The sequence below is a fragment of the Gymnodraco acuticeps genome, unplaced genomic scaffold, assembly GCF_902827175.1.
Source record: "Gymnodraco acuticeps unplaced genomic scaffold, fGymAcu1.1, whole genome shotgun sequence".
NCBI classification, from domain to species: Eukaryota; Metazoa; Chordata; class Actinopteri; order Perciformes; family Bathydraconidae; genus Gymnodraco; species Gymnodraco acuticeps.
Genome location: NW_022990014.1, coordinates 1 through 27,184, shown reverse-complemented (window position 1 = coordinate 27,184; position 27,184 = coordinate 1). Strand labels below are relative to the sequence as shown.

General features: G+C 41.8%; 2 protein-coding genes across 6 annotated transcripts in view; one reads left to right on the top strand and one right to left on the bottom strand.

Moving 5' to 3' along the window:
- dop1b (DOP1 leucine zipper like protein B) overlaps nucleotides 1–17,257 on the top strand; it is a 42,596-nt gene extending 25,339 nt beyond the window's left edge. For 3 of the 4 annotated variants that reach the window (XM_034213218.1, XM_034213219.1, XM_034213216.1), the window contains 8 exons: nucleotides 66–215; nucleotides 443–504; nucleotides 14,751–14,879; nucleotides 14,993–15,129; nucleotides 15,238–15,293; nucleotides 15,370–15,513; nucleotides 15,628–15,766; nucleotides 16,069–16,326. In XM_034213218.1, the coding sequence (XP_034069109.1) occupies nucleotides 66–215; nucleotides 443–504; nucleotides 14,751–14,879; nucleotides 14,993–15,129; nucleotides 15,238–15,293; nucleotides 15,370–15,513; nucleotides 15,628–15,766; nucleotides 16,069–16,326 (1,075 nt within the window). Of the gene's footprint in view, nucleotides 1–65; nucleotides 216–442; nucleotides 505–14,750; nucleotides 14,880–14,992; nucleotides 15,130–15,237; nucleotides 15,294–15,369; nucleotides 15,514–15,627; nucleotides 15,767–16,068 lie in introns of all 4 variants that reach the window. The other variant, XM_034213217.1, reaches the window with a different exon arrangement.
- Nucleotides 186–23,061, bottom strand: LOC117544299. Of its 2 annotated transcripts, XM_034213221.1 has the most exons (5): nucleotides 22,808–23,061; nucleotides 21,797–22,565; nucleotides 21,515–21,665; nucleotides 15,596–15,739; nucleotides 186–5,557 (listed from the first exon to the last, which is right to left on the bottom strand). In XM_034213221.1, the coding sequence occupies exon 5, from the start codon at nucleotides 4,868–4,870 to the stop codon at nucleotides 3,776–3,778; it is 1,095 nt and encodes a 364-aa protein (XP_034069112.1). In that variant the 5' UTR covers nucleotides 4,871–5,557; nucleotides 15,596–15,739; nucleotides 21,515–21,665; nucleotides 21,797–22,565; nucleotides 22,808–23,061; the 3' UTR covers nucleotides 186–3,775. The 2 variants fall into 2 exon arrangements, with proteins under 2 accessions (XP_034069112.1, XP_034069113.1); XM_034213222.1 differs by lacking the exons at nucleotides 21,515–21,665; nucleotides 21,797–22,565; nucleotides 22,808–23,061 and having other exon boundaries at nucleotides 15,596–15,779.
- Nucleotides 23,062–27,184: the final 4,123 nt, after the last annotated feature.

The following is a 27,184-nucleotide window of genomic DNA, read 5'->3' as shown; positions in this document are numbered from 1 at the left end:
ATGCTAACAGATTTGGTCTGTGTGGTCTCTGTAGACATCTTCTTACTTACCTTTCTCTCCTCTAGTGCCTACAACATGCCCAGCTTCGAAGCAGGAGCCCAGCTGCTGAGCAGTCTGAGTGGGTATGCCTATACCAAAAGGGCCTGGAAAAAGGAGGTCTTTGAGCTCTTCATGGATCCCCTCTTCTTCACCATGGACGCTTCCTGTGCTCCCAGGTTAACATCTTATTTACCCGCTGCCCTCTCTTAGCCTATTAGTTGGTTATTTTGTTTTTGGACAAGTAAGATTTCTTAAGGTGAATTTTTTGTGATGTGTTGGAATGCTAAATTACTAATTTCAAGTAAATATGAAACGTCATTAGTCTAAAATTTATTTAATTGTATTACATGAATGAATTGGGGATTACCTATGTCTAATGTCTTCCTCCTTGTTTTCTCTAAAGTTGGAAATCCATTACTGACCATCTGCTGACTCATGAGAAGACCATGTTTAAAGATCTGATGAGTAAGTACAGCCTGTAGGGAATGTGTGTGGTGCGGTAAAGATAAAGGGAATTTGTTACTCTTTACACCTCCTAGATCATAAAATGGCGATAATGGAGAAGCATTGCTACAGATATGTCAGAGAACAGATATTTAGGGATGGAGAGTTAATGAAGAATGTTAAAAATAGCAGTTCATAAAAAAGAGACGAGAGTTAAACCTTTCAAAAGTTTTCAAAATGTTTTTCTGGATTTGGTGTTTTAATTCAAATTGAAGAGACATTTTTGATGACCTGAGTACTATTAAGAACACCGTATGTGTCCAAATGAGATTAACTGTTAGTCTACTACAAATAAACACGACGTTTATCTTCTGTTAACTTGGTTTATTCAATCAACGTGCATAACACCAATACAGAGCCATTAACGAACAGTGGACCTCATGCTCCAGGTCGACACAGACTAACTGCGCATGCGTTTCAGTCTCAAGAGGGCAACCTAGACTACCGTAAGGCCAGTAGTATAGGCGCAAAGAGATTACATGTTAACAATCTCATTCTATCTTTTTAAAGAAATAAACAAAACAAAAACAACTTTACATTGCATGAATCATAAAACAATCATACAGTGACTTAAAACAAAACATTTAAAATTCCCTGAGTAGTCAACATAAATTAGGGAAACATTTAAGAAACAAATACATAAACAAAGGTGTTTTCAATGTTCCATTTCAACAGACACTTTAACCCAGATCCCATTGTCCTTCACTGAGTGCTTTTAAGAGCACAAGAACCGAAGCTCCTTTTTTTGTGACAGTCAGCGAGCTGAGATTTTGTGTCTGACCAACGCACCTGCTTGATCCTCTTGCTCTGTATGAGCTCCTTAATGCTACTGATTTCCAACCTGAGTCTCTTCTCTGTGACTTGTTTTGTGGACTTGAGCGCATCGAACAGAGAGTGGTTATCAGTCACACAGAGTACAGGGGGTTTATTCAGTCCAGCATTTCCAGTAGTGAGCTCAGAAAATAGTGTGGCTAGTTTTTCTAGCCACACTAGAATTGTCTACCCCATCTGACATGGCAAGAGTTTCCCCTGCAAGGGTACTGCGAACCACTCGTCTGATTTTCTTTGAATGCCAACAGAGGGGGGAAAACTTCCCTCTTCTCCCATAAGTGTTATAAAAATACCTCCCTGTGTACCTCCGTCTGGGAGGTTTCCAAATGAAGCATCACTGAAAACTATCAAGTTCAAAGCATCACTGTTTCCCAGATGTTGAAATATGAGTGTCACCTTTTCAGACTTTAGCTTACGGATTATCTTATTAGCATCATGAACAGACTGTACTGTTGCCCCTTTTATATTAGAAGCCAAACAACATGAATCAAACATTACATCAGGTCTTGTCTGTTTAGCAACCCATAGGATCTGTCCTATTTTTGATCGTAACTGCTCTCTCTGTTTCGTTGAGGGGTTCATTTCTCTGTGTGGCCCGACTTGCTTGTATGGGAATAGGCTCCAGGTTCTCGATATAACTTTGTTGATGTACCTGAACTTCACCGTTAACAGTTACCAAATCCATTCCTACATAGGAGAACTTTTCATGCTCCTCACGCCCAACCTTGAATGCAGACTGCAGTTGGGGGATCACATTGGATGAAAAGTTTGATGAGCCTGCCCAAAGAAAATCATCTACATGACACGCAAGCACCCCAGTGACCTTACATTGCTCATCCAACCAGTAAAAGACTGCCGGATCCACCTGTGACACTCTACCACCAATACTCAGCATGATTTCCTTCACTTTGTTGTACCAATATAGTGATGCATCTGCAAGACCATATACACATTTCTTTAGTTTCCATACAACATGTTGACATCCTGCCTCTAGAGGGGGGCGGATATAAATATCCCTGGATAGCTCCATACCCTGCAAGAATGCAGATTTGATGTCCATAGAATGGACTTCCCACTGGTTTTGACATATCACTGATAACATAAGTCTAAGTGAATCTGTGGGGGAATCTTTCTTTCGGTAACTCTTGAATATTCAGCTCTTCAAAACCTCTGGCAACCAGTCGGGCTTTAGGCACTATACCCTTGGGAGTGTCTTTAAGACTACAAACCCATCTGGTGGAAATGCATTTCTGCCCTGCATCTTCAACTTCCTAAATACATTATTATTGTGCCAGTTCTTTATTTCTTCCTGTTTAGCTGTATCAAATGAGATGTCTTTGGTTACAAGTACATCAGCTTCTCTGTCTTCTGTTTCAATGTTGAGATTATCAACCTGTGAGATATCAATTGATTCCTTTTGCCCATCACTACCATCATTCTCTAGATGTTGCATGTTATACCAGGTTTTATATTTCCCTGTAGCCTTGCCTGATCTCCCTAAGACTCTTGCTTTAAGTAGAGTATTGTCACCTCTGTTCATATATGTTACAGTCTGTCCTGTTTTTAAACTCACACCTGCAGAAGGGGCAGGATTATTATGGGCATTAGGCCTATGCGCCATTTCAGTTTGTGTTACGCTACTCAAAGTGTTTGGAGGATCGATCGCTTCACTTGTATTGGCTTCCCTGTCACCGAATTGTTGTTCATTCTCTGTATTTTGCTCACTGTCTAAACTACCAGTTGCATTGTTTATACCTTGCTCACTTCCTGCTTCTGTGTCAGCATCATTTTGTACCATTTGCTCTTCATTAACCTTTGTGTTCACCTTGGAAAGCCTAGAGTGATGCACTCTCACTAGGCAACCACCATGCCTCACAAAAACAACAGCCCCATCCTGACCAATAACTATCCCTGGTCCTTTCCACTCAGTGCATTCAGCTCGTTTGTAATACACCTTGTCACCCATCTCATATTTCTCATCTGTGGGTCTGAGCTGCTTACGTAGTGCTCGTCTTATCCTTTCTGAGCACTCTGCTTCAGTAAATGCTTTTCTAGAGGCATGCAAGGCTGAAATGTGCTCTCCTACTCTAGCACTCATAGTGGTACCTTCTAGCGCAGGTGGTTTATCAACCAGTACAGAAGGAAGGTTGGGGTTCTGGCCAAACACCAGTTGATGAGGACTGTAGCCGTGCACATTGCGCATACTGTTCTTAGCCATGAGAGCCCAGTCTAGGGCTGTTTGCCAGTCACATCCATTTTCCCGTCTGACCTTCTGGATGATGTCGGTGAGGGTCTGATTGTGTCTCTCCAGTAGCCCATTGCTCCAGGGGCTGTATCCTGCCGTGGTTTTTGTCTCAATGTTAAAGTTCTCTGCTATGTCACGGAACTCTGCATTGTTGAATTATCCTCCATTGTCACTGTAAAGTCTCCGTGGTGGGCCGTGGACGCTGATCCATGTATGAAGGAAAGAGTTCACCATCACAGAGGAGTTCTTTGTTTTCACAATGCTTCCAGCTCTGAAACGTGTAAATTGGTCAATGATGTGGAGGTACCATAAACTTGGTTCCAACTCGTGCAGGTCCACTGCCACCGTTTCATTGTACTCTGAAGCCAGAGGCAAGCCCACAGCAGGCTTCGGCTTGGTCTTGCTGTATCTCTGGCATATGTCACATTCCTGTACTATTTGTTGTAAAATAGTGTCACAATCTTTGTCTTTATTTCCCGAACTGCGGAGGAGTCGCTGTAGTCTTTCTGCGGAGGCGTGACCAAACTGTTTGTGTAGTTTCAGGAGAGCTTTGTGTTTCTCATTTGAGGTCATATTTTCTGTGACTAAGGACCTCATCTTCATTCTGACCACATCTTTAATTTCAATTTGATTCATTCCTGTGTCCTTGTCTCTGATATCTATACAGTAGTGTCCTGAACTGGTGAGTTCAAGAGGGATATGCTGTTTAAACATCACAGCTCTATCATTCTCCATGTCCAAGATGGTTCCTGCCCTTTTCAGTGAAGTCTTACTCCGAAGTAGTGGGATATCAGCTTTGACTACTTCAGTTTCCATTCGACATTTTGTCTGTCCTATTTTGGCAGGCAGTTTCAGTATTCTGGAGGAATGCACTATATTTCCATCTCCAAAACGGAATGGTCTGGAGCTTGGAGTTTCACTTTTCACAATCTGGTTCACTTGACTTTGACTGAGATCAGCGACGAAGCTGTCCAACCATTTTTCTCCACACACTGTGCGGGTGACACATGCAGTGTCAATGATAGCCGTCCCTAAAGACTCAGTTAGGAATACCTCTGATTCAGACAGTGAGGCTTTAGTAAACAGTGTAATGTCACATTCCTCTACCTTTGTTCGATCTTCAGTTAGCTTTACTTGTTCGCTACTCTTGTGAGGACAGTCTTTAGCCCAATGGAACGTGCTCTGACATATAGCACATTTTGATCTCTTACCGAACCTATCCAGTGGGTTGGTACCATAGACTGGGTACATGTACCCTGTGACGGTTGCCTTTGTTGTCCAACTTGTCCAAACTGCTGCGTTGTTGGACGTCTGAATCTTCCTTGTGAGTGTTGCTCTGTGAATAACGCTTCATCGTTAACGTGTATTCCGTTTGATGTGCCGCCTTGCACTCTCCCCCCAAAGATCCTCTTCAGCGCAGACTTCATTGCAGCAAACGTTAAATCTGTACACGCAGTCAGCGCCATTTGTCTATTTTTCTCGTATCAAGCCGTGTCCAAAAGTTTAAAAGCTAGCACGGCGTCAGGAAGAGTCATGTCGTACTTTTTCATTCGGTTGTATCGCTGTTCAAAGTCAATCACATAGTCCGCCATGGACACGGAGCTCTCCTTTTTGATAAAAAAAGAGTAAGCATCGTATGCGCGGTCTCTCTCTTCTTTGAGAAACATGCCATCTAGTTTTGCTAGCAGTGTGTCCATACCATTGTTGTTGTTCAAATCCAAAGCGGGTATTTCCATGGCGATGTCCCTTGCCCTTCCTTCCAGCCCCAGGACAACGGCGAGGGCTTGTTTCTTCTTATCAAGTTCAGTAACCAGCTTCCAAATGGCGATTTCATTTTTCCAACACTCGTATGGTCGGGATTCGTCGAACTTCGGTGGAACTTTGTAGTTAGCAGTAGCCATCTTCTGCTAACCATCCTCTGCTACCAATGTTAGTCTACTACAAATAAACACAACGTTTATCTTCTGTTAACTTGGTTTATTCAATCAACGTGCATAACACCAATACAGAGCCATTAAAGATCAAATGCAAAGGTTTTTTTATAATTGCCAGTAAAATCGTAATCATATAGCTACAACACTATCTAAGATATTGCAGTATTAAAATCGGAGATAATATGCGTCTGGCAATGCGCAATATTTATTTTGTTCAACCCCCAACACCAAGTCCGACGATTTATTTGCTCAGCCGCTCCTCCGCAAGATGGCGTCGCGTGACGTCACAGTGGCCAAACAAACAAACCTTGGCTTATCACTCACAGCTGCTTCCGCCGATAGTACAACTTAGTTTCGTTATCATGTCTGATTCTGAGTAGACTATAGACTAAAAGCTTTAGGAATCCAAACTATAACATATAATAAGTACCCTGTATCAAGATTGATGCAAAACAAGTGAAATTTGACCTTTTTAGAGAGGTTTAGAAAAATAAAGTCCAGGCGCTCTGAGTGAGCCTCTGAATTAGCCCCGAGCGAAAAATGCTCGCAGCGGCTCACAGCGGCTTCCGCCGATAGTACAACTTAGTTTCGTCTATCATGTCTGATTCTGAGTTGGAGGCCACCCAATATCTGGAGTATGTTGTCGACATCCAACCATATCTATACGAGCCTCTGATGTCGAAGAGGAAATACAAGGAAACGTCACCTGATATCACCGATGAAAGTGCTGATGGCGATGATTCAAGTTCGCCATCTGAGGAAGAGGCCGAGGGTGCTGAGAATTGGTGTAGATGTGGAAACTGCCAGACCATGCCTACAAGCCGAGAAAACAAGTGCTGCCACAACTATGGGAAAGTGAAGGAAGAGATGGGAGAAGAAGTCTGCATCACCGACTGTAGGACGTTCGACATTTTCCGTTATGAGTGGAGGAGCGATGAATGAGCTGCAGATAAACTACAATGCTAACAGTGAATTAGCCCCGAGCGAAAAATGCTAACCTATCACTCCTAGCGCCCTTATTACTTATCCTAGCTCCACATCCAACACATTGTTTATGATCGTAAAGACACAGAATCTAACGGTGCCCACCTCTATAAGCAATAAAACTGCAATTCCGTTATCTGCGTTATCTGCTGTGCTCCGTGCGCTTTGAAATCTAATCAAAAGTTGTTTACCTCAATTCTTTGGCGTTTCTGCATCGCCCGGCTCTTTCGTTCTTTCAGTGGTTTCTTGTGCTGAAATATGGAGGGGACGGCTCCGGGTTTCAGCCTCCGACGTGCTATTAATGCTTCTCCACCAACAGACTTCATGATAGCAGGATCAACGTCCTATGCATCACACGCGAAGTGGTCAGAACACAACTTGCTCCATTTTGTCGGTTGCCATCCAACACGATTCACTAAAAAAATCAATTTTTGGCGGATGATTTGGTCTTTGGCAAATGCATGTAAAACTCTCCCAGATCCCGCACCGTTCGTACAACAAAAAGCTCAACAATAACCCATGTTAATTCAGTTTTCTTTTCGAAAAACATGTGACCGAGACTGCCGAGTCGGGATATTTGGTCCAGAGACTGTTTGGCCACTATTACGTCACGCGCGCGGAGGCTGCTGGGAATGACATGTCAGAAATTCAGACGGCTTTGGGTCGAGTTTTGGATCAATAAAAAGCTTTTTTTTGGGTGTATTATCTCGATTTAAATAAAATAAAAAATACAGGCAGTCTTAAAAACAACATTTCTATAAAAATGTAGCATATTTGGAAGCTTTGCATTTGATCTTTAACGAACAGTGGACCTCATGCTCCAGGTCGACACAGACTAACGGAGCGTCCACACAGCAGCGTGCGTTGACGCTTGGAGGTAGGCGTATCTGAAGCTTGGGGATTTTTTGCGAGCAACACGACCAACAACCAATCACATGAATCTCCCGCCCCCGACATACAAAGCAATAGCAATGTTAAAACGAAGTAAACTGGATATAAAATCCCCAAACAGGCGAAAACCTACCAGTTTCACCCACTGTCTCTGCCACCTCCCTCCATGCCTCGCTCCTCCGGTTTGTATCCCGGTAGATCAACAGAGACTGATCATACAGCACCGGGTGATTCACTACCGCTATAATGAATTTTCCCTCAATTTTTTTGAATATGAGGAAATGACCTGCGTAGTCTCTCCCAGCATACACGCGGTTTGATTGGCTAGCGATTGTACTGGCAGATTTGAATAAACGGGATTTCATTGGCTGACGCCTCCGTCGAAGCGTCAAAAGTTGAACATTGCTCAACTTTTGACGCCAGCTACGCCAGCAACGCTCCACGTCGCTTCCCAAAATGCAGTTCGGCTAAAAGTGACGTCACCCCATTCAAAGTGAATGGGCAGAAGCGTTGGAAGCTTCAACGCACGCCGCTGTGTGGACGGGCCGTAACTGCGCATGCGTTTCACAGTCTCAAGAGGGCAACCTAGACTACCGTAAGGCCAGTAGTATAGGCGCAAAGAGATTACATGTTAACATTAACTACCTGATAAGAGAGTTATTTATGACCCTCATACACTAGACACAACACATCCCTTAGTTTGGGATGTTTCATATATTTATATATGAAAAAAGACAAAATAAAATTATGTTGAAAATATGAAAAAAGTGTGATAAAATAAGATGTGGAAAAAATACAATCTCGTACGCCGAAAAATAAAATAAAAACATCATCAAGTGTTGGAGCATCACCCAATGGCGGTTCACCTCTGCTCCGCGCGTCCCTTGATGACTGATGAGCTAGTCAAATTTACAAAAGAAGGAACTCAAAACACCAGGATAAAAGTTAAACAATAATCTGTTTTAATGGTAGAAAATAACAATACACAATACAGAGCACTCTGCAATAGTACCAAATACAGAGTGCTCCGGGCTCAATTCCTACCACCGTGTGATATACGTACCACGACAGCCAGTCAGGAAAAGAGCCCCGAATGTAAGAATGTTACAGCTTACATACAAATTCTGTGGGAGGAATTATGTTGGTTGCTCCTCCCTAGCTATTTGTTATTGGCGATTTCACTTCTGGGCGAGCTAGCTAGTGAGTTGGCAGTTCTCCATTGGCCAGTTTCACTTCTGGGCGGGACCCTAGGCAATGAGTCAGCAGTTGTTGATTCCATCTGTTGCTCCATCTCGTGTGTGTGTGTGTGTGTGTGTGTGTCCCTCTGCCCTCAGGCAGTCCCCCAACAATGATTTGGAGTAGTATAATCTTACAGACAGAGGACTCTTTGACAGAATTAACACACATCTTATCATGTAGCTTATCACACAAAGCTGAAAGCTATGCTTGTATAGGTTTTAAACGTCCTTGTTTTATGACATCCATAGGATTAGCTAACTAACAAAGGTTAACTGTTCTTATACCCTCAGGCCTTCTTTGAACTTCCTTCCACCCCGAAGTCAGCTCACTTAATCATGAATACATCTATTGATAAATCAGAAGGACCATTGTCTTCTAACTTTGTGACTCACATCATCCCATGGCTTCTTCAAATATCTGGAAACTGTAATTAAAGTATGTTATATTTGAGAAGGTCCAAGAATTGACATAATATTTCCTCCTCTTATTAATTTAAGCTTCCAGATCATACAGAAAACTCTTCCAGACAACCTACTGAGTTCTGCCCTTGAAAGCCCAAAATGACACTCTGAAAAATACTTTTCAACGGGTATATTTATTTTACTCAAGGCAGAAATCACAGGTTGTACTGTACCTTACCTACTCACAAATAGCCAAAAAACCACCTTCTGATTATTAACAAGTCAAGTGGAAGAAAAGACCATTTGCGCTAATCTACAATTTTCTGCTATAACATGTTACTTTAATACTGATGGAGAAGAGACATGAAGAAGAGGGGACACATGTTGATGGAGAAGAGACATGAAGAAGAGGGGACACATGTTGATGGAGAAGAGACATGAAGAAGAGGGGACACATGTTGATGTAGAAGAGACATGGAGAAGAGGGGACACATGATGATGCAGTGACGCTATCTATCTTCTATCGATTAGATTTATGATTCGAAATTACAAAACTTGCATTTATCTAACAGGTTCGTTTTCCACTGACCTTATTTCGAGCTATTTTCCTAAATCCTATGGAGAAATCCCATTGCTTTTTTGTCGAGGGAAACATGAGGGAAACCGAGCGCAGCTTACTTCCGGATTTTAGGATGTGTCACTGTAACACTAAATTGATGCGATTTGATTGGATTGTGAGGCAAGGGAAGCCAGCCGCCTCTGGCTTCCCTTGGCATGGCCCTGACCAATCACAGGTTGGCAGGGGCATCACGTGAGCCTCATCTGATTGGTCAATCCCTCAATTTTTTTTCACCAAGGGAAGCCAGATTCGGCTGGCCTCCTCTCGCAACAGTGAGTGCAATCTACTGTTTCACCATAACATCTAGAGGGGCGCTGTTTGTTTCACTCTTTGTAAAATACTCAATGAGAATGGGGGAGAGACGGGCCGGCAGCAACACACAGCAAAGGAGAATTATCGAAACAAAACAAAGTGTTTTTATTTATTTATTTAAATTATAACTACAATCCGAAAAAACAAGGGAAGCCTGGCTTCCCTTGGCCTCCGGGAGAAAACGCCACTGATTGTAAGTTAAAGGTGAGCTAGTCCCTGTGGATATAACCCCTTCTCAATTATTCTAAATGTTATATTAATTCACCATTTACCTTTTGATAAAAGATTAGTTTATCAGAAATACATTTCTTCTTCCATAAAACGTAGGTTTGAGAAATAAATGTTCCAATATGAAATCAATTACTCAATATAATTGACTCTCCCCTCCTTTTTCTTACATATGTCACATATGTAATAATAATTTAGGCGTCTATTCCTCATCTCTCTCTTTTCTCACTTCCCCATCTCTTTCTTCTCTCACTTCCCCATCCCTCTCTCTTCTCACTTTCCCATCTGTCTCTCTCTTCCTCATCTCTCTCTCATCCTCATCTCCCTCTTTCCTCACTTCCCCATCTCCGTCTTCTCTCACTTCCCCATCTCTCTCTTGTCTCACTTTCTCATCTGTGTCTTTCCTCTCTTCCACATCCCTCTCTCATCACAATTTCTCATCTGTGTCTTTCCTCTTTTCCACATCCCACATATGTCACATATGTCACGTATGAAACAATAACTTAGGAGTCTATTTAAGCATGGTATAGTTTACAATCTATCAACCGAGAAGACTCAGTATCACCTGTGTGCAGCTTACAATTTTTTTTTGTGAGAAACATATATTATGCAGGAAATGTATACCTTTGTTGAAAAACAAAGCATATCAGATTTGGGAGGAAAAGCGTCATCCCCTTAACATCTGAGTAACTACTGAAGGCATAGCATGAATGCTAGTGGGTGTTTGAGGGTGCCATTACTGAGAAATGTCAAACAAACTCAAAACCTTACATTTGAAAACAGATTTGCATTCCTCCACTTAAATTGATGTTATCATTGGAAACAATAAAAGCTAATTGTCTTGATGTAGAATCCATCAATTGAATCGTCAGAGCAGAACAGAATGGTTGTATTGTAGCCCGAGTACCGGTCAGCCTCTAGTTTTTCCAGGTGGAAACATTGTCCATATAATGTGAATACATGCAGAATTAGACAGTAAGAAGCCCCTGACATTAGGCCTATTATAAAAATAGTAGGGGCTTTTAACAGCTTGCCAACTTACAGGCATCCTCTGCATAGCAGTATGAATAGCCTCAAAAAAACAAACAACCCACTCTGCGGTAACGAGAGTCATGTGTCTGACCCAAATGCCCTAAGTGAAGCCGTTAGTCTCATCTGACTGACCCAAGGGTTGGTGCTGGTGTGACAGGGAGGCTTCCAAGTGTTCAAAGCAGATGTCAAGCTTTCAGTTCATGGCTCGGTGGGGGGGAGCAGACCCATGTGAGACAGTATCAACGGCTGTATAATGTTCAGTTTGAGGAGCGTCATTCTCTCTGGGAGCAGGAAATGGTGTCCATTCTCGGACCAGACCATTAATGTCATGTAGAGCAGCCATAGCATCTCTGTGACTGCACTCAGCCAGACTGTAGCAGGGTAGAACTGTAATGGAAACTTCTGTGTAGCTATGCAGTGGGAGTCACCGACTCAGGAAGGAGACACGGGAAGAGCAGTAGCTTTGATGTCAAACACATGATGGTTTATTTGGAGTTAACGGCCGGAGGATTCACATCACAAGTCCAAGAGTCAGAGGTTCTGACTTCACGGTAGAGTTGCCACGTCAATTCTGGAGAGCCTCTCTCTTGCCAGCCCATCTAACTGGTTTCGCAGAGAGTAAACAACATATTTGAGGAGATAGCCTAAACAGTGTGGGAACACAGAGCTACTTGCCTCGGACACTTATGACCTCGAAGATTTTACCTTGGAGTCCACAAATACAGAGAAGGAAGTGTCCCAGTGTACCCACAACACAGACCATCTGTATCCCAGTATTGACCGGTCACAGAATGGGAACAATAACATTATTGGCTAAGCCGCCTGTGTCCTTAAAGAAGGTAAACAGACATCGAGGTTTGTCCTGTATGTTACAAATTGGCATGATAATTGATGATGATAATTATTTCCACAACAAGAACTGAGTGACTTTTAGTGAAGCCGTCCAAGGCCATAGACAAAATGGAACCACGTACTAACAAAGGGACACAAGGTCATCAATGTCTCTCTTTACCTTTGGCCTAATCATAAAACAAATTAGTGGGAAAAATGTGGAACACTAATCCATCATCATGTAAAATATTGAGTTAATTTAAATAATTACTTATGGGTTGAAATCAAATTAACATTAACATTAGAACTAAAGTCAGTCAAAATTGGACTTGCATGGATCAGAATCTAAGCAATACACCATTTTCCCAGCTTTGTAATGAAAAGGATAACAAGATTAGGTACATTACAGGAGTGTGAAAACACCCAAACTTATCTTATTCTAGTAGAGATTAGAGGACAGGTCTAATGTTGTGATCAAAAATATCAAGTCAAAGTTTTAGTTATTTTATCTTATGTACCACAGTTAATTTAATAATTAATCTTGAATTACTAATAACTCTAAAGAAGGCAACAATTTACAATGTGGATAAGGCGAAGACACATCCAAAGTGTGTGTGTGTGTGTGTGTGTTGTGTGTGTGTGTGTGTGTGTGTGTGTGTGTGTGTGTGTGTGTGTGTGTGTGTGTGTGTGTGTGTGTGTGTGTGTGTGTGTGTGTGTGTGGTGTGTGTGTGTGTGTGTGTGTGTGTGTGTGTGTGTGTGTGTGTGTGTGTGTGTGTGTGTGTGTGTGTGTGTGTGGGAGAACAGCTTGTCTGCCCAAGGTTTAAAACATTTGGGACAGCAGTGAGAATGTTTATGAGAAACAATTTGTAGCTTAGACTGAACTCGAAGGAAACTAGACTGGAATTTTTTTGAAGAAATCAAAACACTTGTACATTAATTAAAAACATTTGACATTTAGCTCGAGCTGGGTTAATATTCTCTTTATGGTATTTAAATTGGGCTTGAGTAGAACCATTTCAGGGATTTGGCTTGCAACACAAAGTGATACTGATCTCTGTCTGTTAGGATTTGGAAGTCTCATGATTTAAAGTGTGGGCCTGTGAAGGAGAGGCTGTTGGGAAACAACATCTGTCTTCGAACTGCAATTACTGATCTTAAAGAGATTGCAACATTATACTCCTTAAAAAATTGCTCAATTAATTTAATCCATTTATTATGCACACAATAAAAACCTCAACAAATATATTGATCCTGGCTTAACCAGCGACCTTTACTCTGTTGTTCATAAGCTCGGTTTCAGAAAACCTGTCAGTAGTTTAACAACTAATTTTAGTAATGTCTATGGAGACTAATTGGTTGATACGAGAAATAATTTGAAACAGTTTAATAAAGAATGTTAAACTATATTTAAAACTGTAATTGAACTTCAACTTATATTAATTATCTGAATCCAGTGGCCAGTTGGAATAGATAATCAACAAAGTTTCCATTTTGCAGCAGACACGAGGAGAGTTGGAGCTTTGATGTCAAACAATGATGTTTATTACAAGTATAACGGCCGGAGAATTCATATCACAAGTCACAGCAGCAAAAGGTTCTGACTGCACGGGTGGGTTGTCATGTCAATTCTGCACAGCCTATCTCTCGATAGACCTTTTAACTAGTTTACAGAGAGTTAATGAGCATATTGGGGGAGGCGTAAACATCTGGAGACACAGGAGATGTCTCTCACATCTGTGGAGCTTAGAAAGCCAGCGTTCTCAAAGTCGTAAACCCCCCCATCAGGCCATAAAACTGACCCTTAAGTGCTGGAGCACATTCCTTTAAGGAGATAACAGAATATTGGTTGGTTATTAACATCAACAGGCAATAAGGTTAAATATCTAGGAGTAAAGACAGAATTATTCCCTCACATTAATAAAGTAATTAAACAATAAAATGTCATATAACCTTATATTACCACAAAAGAGTCAATAAGTAATATTAACCCACTATTAAAGAACACTACCTTATAGAGGGCCATACAACCACCACAGGTGACCGAAACAAGTCATACTATCATCAATGACTATAATAGCTTACTAGGGGGATACTACAACAGGTGCCACATCAAAGGCCCTATAGTCTTATCACCCCCTTATTGAGCAATATCCTTATGAGGGGCTATACAACAGCTAAACAAGTCATACTATCATCATTAACTATATCTGGTTTTATCATTGACAAATAATGACCTACTAAGACACTCTAACAGGTTTCACATCAAAGGGGTAATAAAGTCTTATCACCCCCCTATTGTGCAACATCCTTTATGAGGGGCAATAAAACAATAAAACATACAAGTCATAAAAGAGTTAAAGGACAGATATGTAAAGTCTTATCACCCCCCTATTGCGCAACATCCTTTTATGAGGATTAAAACAATAAACACACAAGTCATACAAGATAAGAGGGTCAAAGGTCAGAGTGACAGGGGCCACATCAAAGGGATTTGGAGGCGGGACTAAGGTTTATGAGGGTCATAAATCACTCTCTTATCAGGTGCTTAATCTCATTTGGACACATACGGTGTTCTCAATAAAGTTAAAGTTAAAGCCTTTTATTGTCATTATACACATACACATGTTAATACTACTGACCTGTATTTATTTGTGTCGTAGGCATGCAGAGTAGCTCTTTGAAACTGTTTACCAATGTAGACCAGAAACCCATGCTGCTGAAGCGCCAGGCGTTTGCCATGTGCAGTGGAGAGCTGGACCAGTATCATCTGTATCTGCCTCTCATTCAAGGTGTGTTACTGGACATTTATGTAGATTTCTAAGTAATTATGTTAAATCAAGAGATTGATCGGCAGTGGACGTTTTCTTTAACCTTTATAATACTTCCCTCCCTTTCTTTTCAGAGCGTCTCACTGAGGCTTTGCGTATGAACCCTAGCCCTAACGTTACCGCCCAGATGTTCCTGATGTTTCGTGTTCTCCTATTGCGGATTTCGTCCCAGCACCTCACATCTCTTTGGCCAATCATGGTCACAGAACTGGTACGACCCCACCTTCTAAGAGCCTGGCTTTAAACACCAATACTGTAAATGTGTTTTTTTTTTTAAATCATCTTTAATGGAATCCTATTTTTCAACTTTTTCTTTCAGATTCGCGTATTTGCACGTCTGGAGAAAGCTCTGCAGTTAGAGAAAGACATCTCAAAGTGAGTTGAATATTTTATTCACATTTTAATGATGCTCTCTCTCATATTCACAATACTTTTCTTGTGTACCACCCAGGCAGACTAAAGTAGTGCGGGGAGCCGTTGACAAGAATGGACCTTTCAATTTCTCCCAGGCAGAGTTGGATATGTACTTGTCATCCTGCAAGTTTCTGGACACCTCCTTGGCTTTTCCTCCAGAGAGGATGCCTCTCTTTCAGATGTAAGAGCCCAATTCAGAACAAAAAGACTTTGAAGAAGCTATGTGGACTTCATACACATGATTTGTTTTTACTGCGTCTTACCTTTTCTGTGTAACTATCTGTTCCCTGGACAGGTATCGTTGGGCATTTGTCCCTGAAGTGGATGTGAACCGCTACGGCGGCCCAGAGACGGCGCTGATAGAAGGAGAACTGGAATGCACTCAGAGTCCTCATGTTGTCAGAGTACTGGAAGGGATACAGCAGCGATATGGGGTAAGCAAACGTATATGGCTTAAAAAGCACAAAGGTGTGTGCAACATTGTCTCTGTAATAACAGATGTGTGTTAATAAAGCTGTTTTTGTTGAACCTGCAATTAAACATTCCACTGTTTAGCCATGTGTATCAAGTGGTCATACTGTTGTTGTACAGTCATGTGACCTTGAGGTGGCACAATGCAACAGATGAATATCTCATTGTCAATTATAAACTTCACCTGAAAAAGAACATACAAAGTCCAAAACTCCCATTAATTCAGGTTTTGTGACATGACCACATCTCATTCTTGTTATTTCAGACACTGAATGGGCTGAGTGAGGAATCGTCCACAGAGCATTTGGAGTTCCCTCTGCTGACTCAGCGCTCCCTGTCCTCCATCACCCAGCTGGTGCCTTTCTTCCGCACCCTTTGCTGCTCCTTCCAGGGCTCGTCCCCCTGCAGCCCCTCTATGCCGCACTTCCCAGCAGCAGACTACCCACCATCTAATGCAGACACGGTCCTAAAGAGGCTGGAGTACATAATTGAAGAAGAGTTCCTGGACTCCGTGGAGAGTTAGAGCTGAAGCATGAAGCTTTCATAGACTAAGTCCTTTTCTTAAGCTCTTTAACCTGCAGCCATAAGAGGGACATTACTAAAATAGGCAGTCGGTGATAACGTTGTAGTGTGAACTACAAAAAAAGGAAATATTTTGGAATTCTGCTTTTTAAATGTCGTATCTTTCTATCTCTCTCCACATACATAGGTGTACCTCTGAGGTGCTCTCACATTGTAATGCTTCTATCTTTCTCAAGGACCAGTACCATCCTAATTGCAAATATTCACATATTAATATTGTGTCAGTGTCTACTCTTTGTTTTATATGGTTTTAGATATATAATGTAAAAATAGTCTTAATGTAAACCAACTTCAAAAAAGGACATTGTTATTATAATGCATGCACATAATAATAACTATAGTTCTAGTCAATATTTTTTGTTTGATGCCAAAAAGCAGATTCCCTGTGAAAACCTCATTAAGCATTGTTAATGTGAATGTTTCCTTTACTAAATGTCTATCTGACTCTGAGAATGTAATGTACTGTATATAACTGTATGGCTGCTGTTTTAGATGTACTTTCTCTCTGATCTTCATTGGATATGTCACTATTAGACCTTACAAACCTTTAGCGAAGATTCATGTTGAGAGTTATGAGTAAGTTACTGAATGTGATTTGTGTACACCATGAAAACCCTTTGAATTATGATTGGGTGTACCGTGCTAAAATACATGCTTGCCATGTTTGGAGTTCAAGGGAAATCAGCATTTCTTTGTAGTTGTTGGATGGATAGTTATACAACTGCCTGTTGTGTTTTTTTCCCGCAATGATGAATGCTAATGTAATTTATTTTGGATGTTTAAAGGACCATGTCAAGTTCTGAATTAACAGAAAGAAGACTCAATACATTAAATATTAAGTTTAAACACTGTGTTTTCACTTTACAAGGAAAGTTGCTTTTTTGTGTTGGAGAGAAATTGCTGACAGACTCAAAACTGAATTGATGTTTTGTTCCCTGATTCCCTCTGCCCACATGTTGCAGTGTCCGTGCTCAAGATGCTGAACACTGACCCCTTCTGCCTTATATTTAGTAACCATTTAGCAACAGGTTAAACATTGTGTCCAATGTCAAATCACTGCACAGTCATCAGCACACCTTATGGCTTTGTCTAAATGAGGACATGTGGAAACAACGTCCTTGAAATCCCTCTGGAGGAGCTTGAGGACGCTGCTGCAAAAATATGGACACTAAGTTGCTTAATCAGCTGCCATGACCTTATAAAAGATGGGAATAATCCAGTTTTACAAAACTGCTTAAAAAATCATTGTCTTAGGCATGATAACTTAATATGCAACTGTAACAAAAAAATGTATATGAATGAGTAATGCACACTAAGCAGAGCAGAACTTACCTATTTCTAACCAACAATCTGTCTAGTTAAGAAATGTCAATACTAAGTAGCATATTCTGCACAAATCCATCCAGTGCCAGCACCATTCCCTTCTATCACTTGGCGGAGTACTAGTACTGACATAAATAATTAGTGCCAATTTGGAAACAAAATGGTTCCTCGTTGATGGTGTTGGCTTTTGTAATATATATTATGAAAAAAAAACATTCCAGATAATAACCAAATCACTTCTTTTCACTGGACTGTTATGAGCTGGAAGCTGTCATGAGTGGTGAGATGATGGACCTCCTCAACATGTTATTGTAGTGACTGTTTAGTCTGTAAAGTGTCATTTGTAGTTCTATTTTGGAAAATGTCAAACCAGATGTGATCATATTACATGTAACATTAAATATTATGAACAACATAGGCCTACATGGTATTACTGATGACATACAGTCGGCGTCGCGTCACAGTTGGGGGCGGGGCATTTCGAGGGGGAAAACAATCATTTCCCCCTCGCCCGGAGCACTGTAAGCGAGCGGATTTTAAATGTTAAACAAACATGTCATACATTGATTCATTGCAGCCCATTGACAGGGATAGATACCTTAAACAAATTAATTTAATAGGATCGGATTCTTGTCCATATCTTATTAAAGAGTGGACGAATGATCCGACTGAATGGCCTGAAGTTTCATTCCCTGATATCTTCTGATACCTGGTTGAATCACCCGGTAAGAGGCAAAATCACGTTAACTGATGAATTAAACCTCACATAATTTCTATGTCTGACAAGGAAATTAGCACGTTTTAGTGCATTTGTTCATCACACAATGGTTGTTATTGCACAATAGTCATCATGAGCTGCATATATTGGTTATTGACGACTCGGTACGTTATATCAAGCAAGGATTTACACACACACGCCTAAAGAACTAGAACTGCCTGATATTCAGAGTACAAAGAGATGAGGACTTCATCAGTGGTGCCATTAATGTGATGCAAACATTTTGGTCACAACACATACTACACAAACTTCGGGAGCTGAACGATGCACAGGTAGGTGGTTGAATTTCCTATCAGTGTAAAAATGGCAACAAATAAGTCACTGTGACAGAGTTACATATTTATTTATACCAATTCATTTTGAAGCATATTATAGCTATTTCATTCAGTATCAACATAGACTACTTGACTATATGTACAAAATCAAATATCACAAAGCCTATACATTTATTTACAACATGAAAACACATAGGCTACAAATAGAATGAATAATGGGCTGTACAATATTGGAGGAAACTGATGTTGCAATGTAATTCATCTCAGTAACATCGCTGTGATATGAAAAAAACCACAGCATTTTATACTAGTTAGGGGCAGTTTGTATTTACAACCCAGGCCTGCATGGTTTGAAATATACTGTATTGTATGCCCTGATTTACTTTAGTAAGATAAGCAAATTGTGTTTGTCTATACTTGTGACTTTGATACTAATCAGATAATAATTGTTGATATTGTTGATCAAATTGTTCTTGTGTTCTTTTCAAAGGGGGTGTACTCATTTATGATAAGCACTGTATATGTTTCTGCTAAGTAGGCAGAACACAGTCCAGTCGAAAGCAGCACAGGGAGTGACCCATCAGGCAACAGAGGCAGAGCGTCAGGCATCAGAGGCAGAGCGACAGGCATCAGAGGCAGAGCGTCAGGCATCAGAGGCAGAGCGTCAGGCATCAGAGGCAGAGCGTCAGGCATCAGAGGCAGGGTGACAGGCATCAGAGGCAGAGTGTCAGGCATCAGAGGCAGAGCGTCAGGCATCAGAGGCAGGGTGACAGGCATCAGAGGCAGAGTGTCAGGCATCAGAGGCAGAGCGTCAGGCATCAGAGGCAGAGCGTCAGGCATCAGAGACAGAGTGACAGGCATCAGAGGCAGAGCGTCAGGCATCAGAGGCAGAGCGACAGGCATCAGAGGCAGAGCGTCAGGCATCAGAGGCAGAGCGTCAGGCATCAGCGTCAGGCATCAGAGGCAGAGCGTCAGGCATCAGAGGCCAGAGTGACAGGCATCAGAGGCAGGGTTGACAGGCATCAGAGGCAGAGCGTCAGGCATCAGAGGCAGAGCGTCAGGCATCAGAGGCAGAGCGTCAGGCATCAGAGGCAGAGCGTCAGGCATCAGAGGCAGGGTTGACAGGCATCAGAGGCAGGGTGGACAGGCATCAGAGGCAGAGCGTCAGGCATCAGAGGCAGAGCGTCAGGCATCAGAGGCAGAGCGTCAGGCATCAGAGGCAGAGCGACAGGCATCAGAGGCAGGGTGACAGGCATCAGAGGCAGAGCGTCAGGCATCAGAGGCAGAGCGTCAGGCATCAGAGGCAGAGCGTCAGGCATCAGAGGCAGAGCGTCAGGCATCAGAGGCAGAGCGTCAGGCATCAGAGGCAGGGTGACAGGCATCAGAGGCAGGGTGACAGGCATCAGAGGCAGAGCGTCAGGCATCAGAGGCAGAGCGACAGGCATCAGAGGCAGGGTGACAGGCATCAGAGGCAGAGCGTCAGGCATCAGAGGCAGAGCGTCAGGCATCAGAGGCAGAGCGTCAGGCATCAGAGACAGAGTGACAGGCATCAGAGACAGAGTGACAGGCATCAGAGGCAGAGCGTCAGGCATCAGAGGCAGAGCGACAGGCATCAGAGGCAGGGTGACAGGCATCAGAGGCAGGGTGACAGGCATCAGAGGCAGAGCGTCAGGCATCAGAGGCAGAGCGTCAGGAGGCAGGGTGACAGGCATCAGAGGCAGGGTGACAGGCATCAGAGGCAGAGCGTCAGGCATCAGAGGCAGAGCGTCAGGCATCAGAGGCAGGGTGACAGGCATCAGAGGCAGAGCATCAGGCATCAGAGGCAGAGCGTCAGGCATCAGAGGCAGAGCGTCAGGCATCAGAGGCAGAGCGTCAGGCATCAGAGGCAGAGCATCAGGCATCAGAGGCAGAGTGACAGGCATCAGAGACAGAGTGACAGGCATCAGAGGCAGAGTGTCAGGCATCAGAGGCAGAGTGTCAGGCATCAGAGGCAGAGCGTCAGGCATCAGAGACAGAGTGTCAGGCATCAGAGACAGAGTGACAGGCATCAGAGGCAGAGTGTCAGGCATCAGAGGCAGAGCGTCAGGCATCAGAGGCAGAGCGTCAGGCATCAGAGGCAGAGTGTCAGGCATCAGAGGCAGAGCGTCAGGCATCAGAGGCAGAGCGTCAGGCATCAGAGGCAGAGCGTCAGGCATCAGAGGCAGGGTGACAGGCATCAGAGGCAGAGCGTCAGGCATCAGAGGCAGAGCGTCAGGCATCAGAGGCAGAGCGTCAGGCATCAGAGGCAGATCACATATTTGTTGTTAAAATGCTGTTTATCTACATTGTTATGTTCGAGTTTCACAGGAGTAGCACAGTTGACCGTTATATCATATCGTCAGTGCATTGTGTCCTATCATTAGTGTTTCTTTTTCATGTTAAAGTGAAGAAAGATCCCTGTTTACTTCCTGTTATCCTGTTCTCTTGATATTGCACTAAATGTGAACAACAGTTCAATGTATTTAAATATAGAATAACATGTTTTTAAAATAAAATGTTATCTGAAGACACCCTACAAAGTAGGGATTACACATGTACTCGTTGATGTGATTAATTGAATAACGTCTCAGCACTTGTTAACCCGGATCTGTACTGTACCGTGAACCACGTCAGCGGCAAGTAGCAACAGTGATTTGATGATGCAGCACACTCTGAATACCAAAAACATTAAAATGTACATACTGTATGAATCTGACTGCTGACTCTATACTTACCAATGTGAATTCTGATGTTCGAAGTCACACGAGAATTTGCAACATCTTCGGCTGACAGTTGTTTTCGGCCCCTCGTGAAAGACGGTGTGATGAGCTGTGCACCCAGAACAGCAAAGTCATCCTTCAAAGTGAAGCCCCTGTCGGCTAAAATCTGAAATAAACATAACAAATACTTAAAAACACTACTTTACTTCAACAGCAACTCAAAAATGGTAACTATGGGTAAATAATAAATTCACAAATAATACTTAAATTAGAAGAAAAAAACAGTTCAATTGTTACCTGATCTCCTGCATGGTGGAACTTCTGAGATAAGAAGTCTGAGTTCCTTACAATATGCACATCTGAAGCCCTCCCTCCCCAGCCTTTGGAGAGATATGTGATTGAGCCAGATGGGTGACATGCAATGAAATACTTCACTGTTGTCCAGTTTTTGTATTTTGAGTAGGTGAAATGTTGGCGTACATCAAATCCAACCATCGGGAGAATACATCCAGGAAAGTGCTATGTGCCAGGTCAAATATTCCACACATCATATCGGTTGAGGGGTTCTGCCGTAGTTTCACCAGAGTAATAAAGAGCTGGTCTTGTGTTGACATCTTGGATGTTTTCTGTGACTTAACAAACTGTACCAGGTACTGATGAAGAGTGTCAAATACTGTCCATGACAGGCCTGTCATGACTCTACATTTAGTGTCATTTTCTCTCACAGTGTTTACCGAAATGTTCAACGTCTCCAATTCTCTGATGGCTTCAGCTCGCTCCTTCATGGCCTCATCTCTTTCTCTTCTTAAATTATACAATTCTTCATAAAGTTGTTTACTCTCTAACTCCTGAAGAGGTATGGGAGCTTCTGATGTTGGGGATTCTGGTGCCGGGGCTTCTGGTGCTGGGCCCTCTGATGTTGGGGATTCTGGTTGGGCAGACTGAACACCCTCACGCTTCCTCCTTCTCTCCAGCCTCTGAAGTACTGACCTGGGAGACTTTGTCTTTTTATGTGGGAACAGCGAGGGTGTGTAGTCTGGGTGGGCTATGTCCTCGTTTTTTAAGCCTGGGGCAAGACAGTTCACAAACGAAATGAGAAGGGGATAGAAGGGGGTGAAATACATTTTAACTGCAGAAAGCTCGGAAGATACCACCAGTGTTGTTAGCATAGCTGTGTTTTTGTATACTCAAGTAAGGTAGCCTGCATAACGTAGTAGTTAGTTAACTTCTCTTAAAACTAGTAATTGAACATTCATGTTAACTACGAAACAATTTAACACTGTTATTGTGTGAATAACGTTGTCATACCTGTAATGAAGTGCTGACTACAGACGTACACATGTTTGGATTTTGGATCCCACAGGTGGCCAAACTCATCCTCCCGACGGATCGCTTGAAGCCACCGGGTTCTTCTCCTGGGCTCTGTGCTCCCGTTGGGTAAAATATAAAATATTAGATTTGGATTTGTAAGCTTGTTAGTTGTACAAAAGGGCACACAGCAGCTCCTGGGCATTGTAGAAGCCGGTTTGTTTTCCCCCTCAGCGCGAACCGGATGTGACGTTTTGTGGGCGTTCCCTCGCTTGTCGACTGTATCTCGATTTGACAAGTAGTTAAACTGTTTAACTTAAGGTAGCCTACTTTTACTGTATCTCTAATTAAATGTTTTTATCGAGGAATTTGATTATGTCACATATTCAACTGTTTAATAATTATAATAATAATAATAATGTCGCTTTTATTTGATATGTTCGCCGTTCGCCCTTTTTGGTTGCTCAGGGCACCCATACCGGAATACCAAGAATATACCATGATATACCGCTCTCAGAATCTGAATGAGGCTCACGTTCACGAGCTCAAATTACCCTGAAATTACTTTATATATACAGTCTATGAAATTACCCCATCACAGTTTGTAATAGTGCGTGCCAAACAAACAACGCCCTACCGATCCGGTAACATCCGTGTTTACCAAAATATGGCGGCACAAGGAGACCGCGGTGTCCCGCTCAGTACAGTAAGTAGGATTTACTTGGTTTTAATGTTGACAAACTGTGGCGTGAACTGCACCACTGCAGATATAGCTAAGAATATATACTATATATAATATATAGGTAACGTTAAAGAGCTCACGCCACGGTCTATGTTTATTGATATGTTTCAATATATGCCATGATAACGGTCAGACTGCTCTTTGGTGGCATTTATTCCGTGTCAGCTAGCACAATTAAGATTGAATTATTACTAGGTAAATGCAGTGGTGTTAAGTAAGTACATTTACCCGAGTACTGTAGTAGCCTACGTGTACAATTTTCGAGGGACTAGTACTCTACTTGAGTATTTCATCTATGTTGCTACTTTCTACTTTTCCCCCACTACAATTCAAAGGTAAATCTTGTACTTATACTCCACTATATCTATTGAATACCTTTAGTTACTTTGCACATTTGGATTAATGATGTGAATCATATACAACCCTTAAAATACATTGTTTACACCTGGAGTAACCCTTACAAACTACTCTGCAGCATAAAGTAAATAAAACCAGCTGAGTTTTCACCAGCTGTTCAAACACATTAATGCATCAGTAATTGTAATAAAAACATATAATAGATATGATTCTGTAATGGGCTAATGTGCACTTTCAGTTTTGGTTCTATTATTATGGTATATTTTTGATGCTAATACTTTTATACTTTTACTTGAGTAACATTTGGAATACATGCCTTTTAGTTGTAACAGAGTATTCCTACATCTGCATACTTAATTATTCCACTACTGACGGTTCTTTAACTCTACTGAAAACTATCAAACTGGTATTAACAATTATAACGTATTGATACTGATCGTTAAATGGCGCCAACGTCACTCAATGTGTCATTTTAACACAAGGAAAGCAAAAACATTTTATATTTCATTGTATTTTCCTTTATTTTTGATTGCTTGTTACACTGGGGCAACAATGTTGGTCAATACCACTACTATCACTAGATTGCTACCCACACACTGCTGTGACCACATCAAACTAATTTCACTTTCACTTTCAATTATCAGTAACTGAAAACTTGGGGGAAGAACTCAAGTAATTATAACATATAATGATACAAACAAATATGTGTATAGCTATGAAATACATTTGTTTGAAAGATCAACAATAAATGAATGAATTGACAAGAAATTTGACTTTTTTTAATAAATAGACTTGCAAGTAGTACATGTGCAATTGTAAGAAAGTGTTTTTTTATATTTAGGTGTATTTTAAAACCCTCATTCTCTGTTTTCATAAACTAGAAATATTTGTATTAGTTGCAAACTTGACTTGCAATGTTCTTGCTGTAAATCAGAAATACTCTGCCTGTGTGTAACTCACTTAACAAATAGTGAATGATAACTATTTTAGGAAACCTCTGCTGTGCTCTTAAATAATATTTGTGCTCTAACTAGGGCTGTGCGATTATGGCAAAAATCATAATCACGATTATTTGGGTCAATAATTGATATCACGATTATTTTGACGATTATTCATTGACCATTTATTGAACTTTAAAACAAATAATATTTTACCAATAAACAAGATCAACAAATATGTTGGAGCACACTTCCAAAACCATACTAAACATATATTATTAATATGATAAATAAAAATAAATTAGACCAAAATGAATGAAATCAAATATGTTGCAGTGCACTGTCACAACCTACTGAAAACTCCTTAACATATAGCCAACATTTTGGTTCAACATATTCAACATATTCCACTCAGTTAAACGTTGAAGGCTGGCCAACCGTCATGGTCCAGAAGTAACAGGAAATAAATGTTGAACTACAATTTAAGACCAAATAAAAATGTTTAGGCCACCATGGCAAATGCTGGTAGGGCTGCACATGTCATCTCTTAAAGATTTTTTGCAAGAAACACCAGCCTGTTTACATGGTCTGGTTTCAGAGATGAGCGCAGGCAGGTGACGATATTGCCACCTGTACTGAAGACCCTCAGCCACGCCCCGACACAGGGGTGACGCCGGCCAATCACAAAGCTTTGATGCATTCAAGTGCATTATTCTGGCACAGGAAGATTATGTTACAGGACATTAACGATAAAACAGAATATTGTTGTTCTATTTTTAGACACATCTCGCGATCGACTGGTTGGGCACCCAATAGGTAGACCATAGGTCCGTTGTGGTGGCAAAGTAGTCAGCTGAAGCCACATCTCTCTCAACTTCCCCACGGCATTTGTCACATAATACCTGCTGAAATAATACCGAGACAGCATCGCGTAACGCTTGTCCAACGTGTTGACAAGTTGCTTAAAGCCCTGGTTGCTAACAGTGCTAACTGGGCACATATCTTTAGCGATGTGAAATGTAATGGCACCTGAAATATCTCTGTGTCTCTGCGAGCTCGTCGCGTAGGCCGTTGCTCTGTACAATGCGTCCTGAATCGATGACTGTGATGATGTTGTGGATGAAGTCGAGCGGCATCTGCTTTTTGGTCTGCTTTTTGTTGTATTATTGCCCAGTCGTATTGCACTTTGTGGTTGTATTTCAGATGATTAAAGAGATTGGTTGTGTTAGCGTGTGGTGCCAACACAACCTGGTAAATCCTGCACTGTAGGCCTACTTTCTTTTGCTCCACGTCGGACTCCTGAAAGCCAAAGTACTTCCAAATAGTGGAAATAGTTGTACCCTTCTTTTTAACGAGTTGCTGCTCTTGTTCTGACATCTGCGCTTGCGCTGAACACTCACAACACATGTCACTACTACGTGGCCGAGTGGGCTTTTAGGGAGGGGTGAAGCGCACCCAGCAAAATAATCATATTTTGTCAATTATGCTGTTTTCATAATCGTCGCAAGCCATAATCGTAATCGCGATTAAAATACGATTAATTGCACAGCCCTAGCTCTAACCATCTATCCTCTGGGACACATTGATTAAATATGGATGTATGAATATAAAGCCGCTTATATGTAATTATTGTGTACTTTTTAATTTGCTTCCCTTGCAGCTTTGTCCCAAATATCTTCATGCCAATTCCACCAGCCACACCTGGCCCTTCAGCGCCATAGCTGAGCTCATCGGTGAGTCAACATCACATGATTTCTTCTCTGCTATTTGTTAAGTATGTTTAGTTGTCATTTGACTTAAAGATAAGATAAGAAGGATATTTGTTTATCCCTATTGTTGGGTTTCATTGAGATATCCATAGCATTAAAGGCTTGAAAATCTTTGTATTACTTTCAGTGTGCGAAAAAGCACACGTCCCACCGTCCGGGACGTGTTATTTACGATATCGGACAAGTAGATCTTTCAATTGACTTGTCCGGTGGACAAGTGACGTTTTTCGCCCTCATTTATTGACAAATTATTGATACATTCAGTTTACAAAAGGCAGAATTAATTCGCAAATGATCCGTGTCCGCCATTGTTCGTTTAGAAATGTTAGTTTCGGTTCTGCTTGTCGATTCCTAAGGAAATGCATCTCGCCGCTTTCTGTACTGTTAGACGGGGGCGGGGCGGGACCATGGATGTATAATAAGAACGACGACGTGTAGCACAGTGGCAGGGTTGGGAAGCAAAACTCGGTTCCGAGTAAGAACAAATAACAATTGTCCAGTACCGGGATTAATAAGAGTTGTGAGGACAGGAGGCGAGGCCGAGCCCCGCGGACTGCAGCTCTCTCTCTAT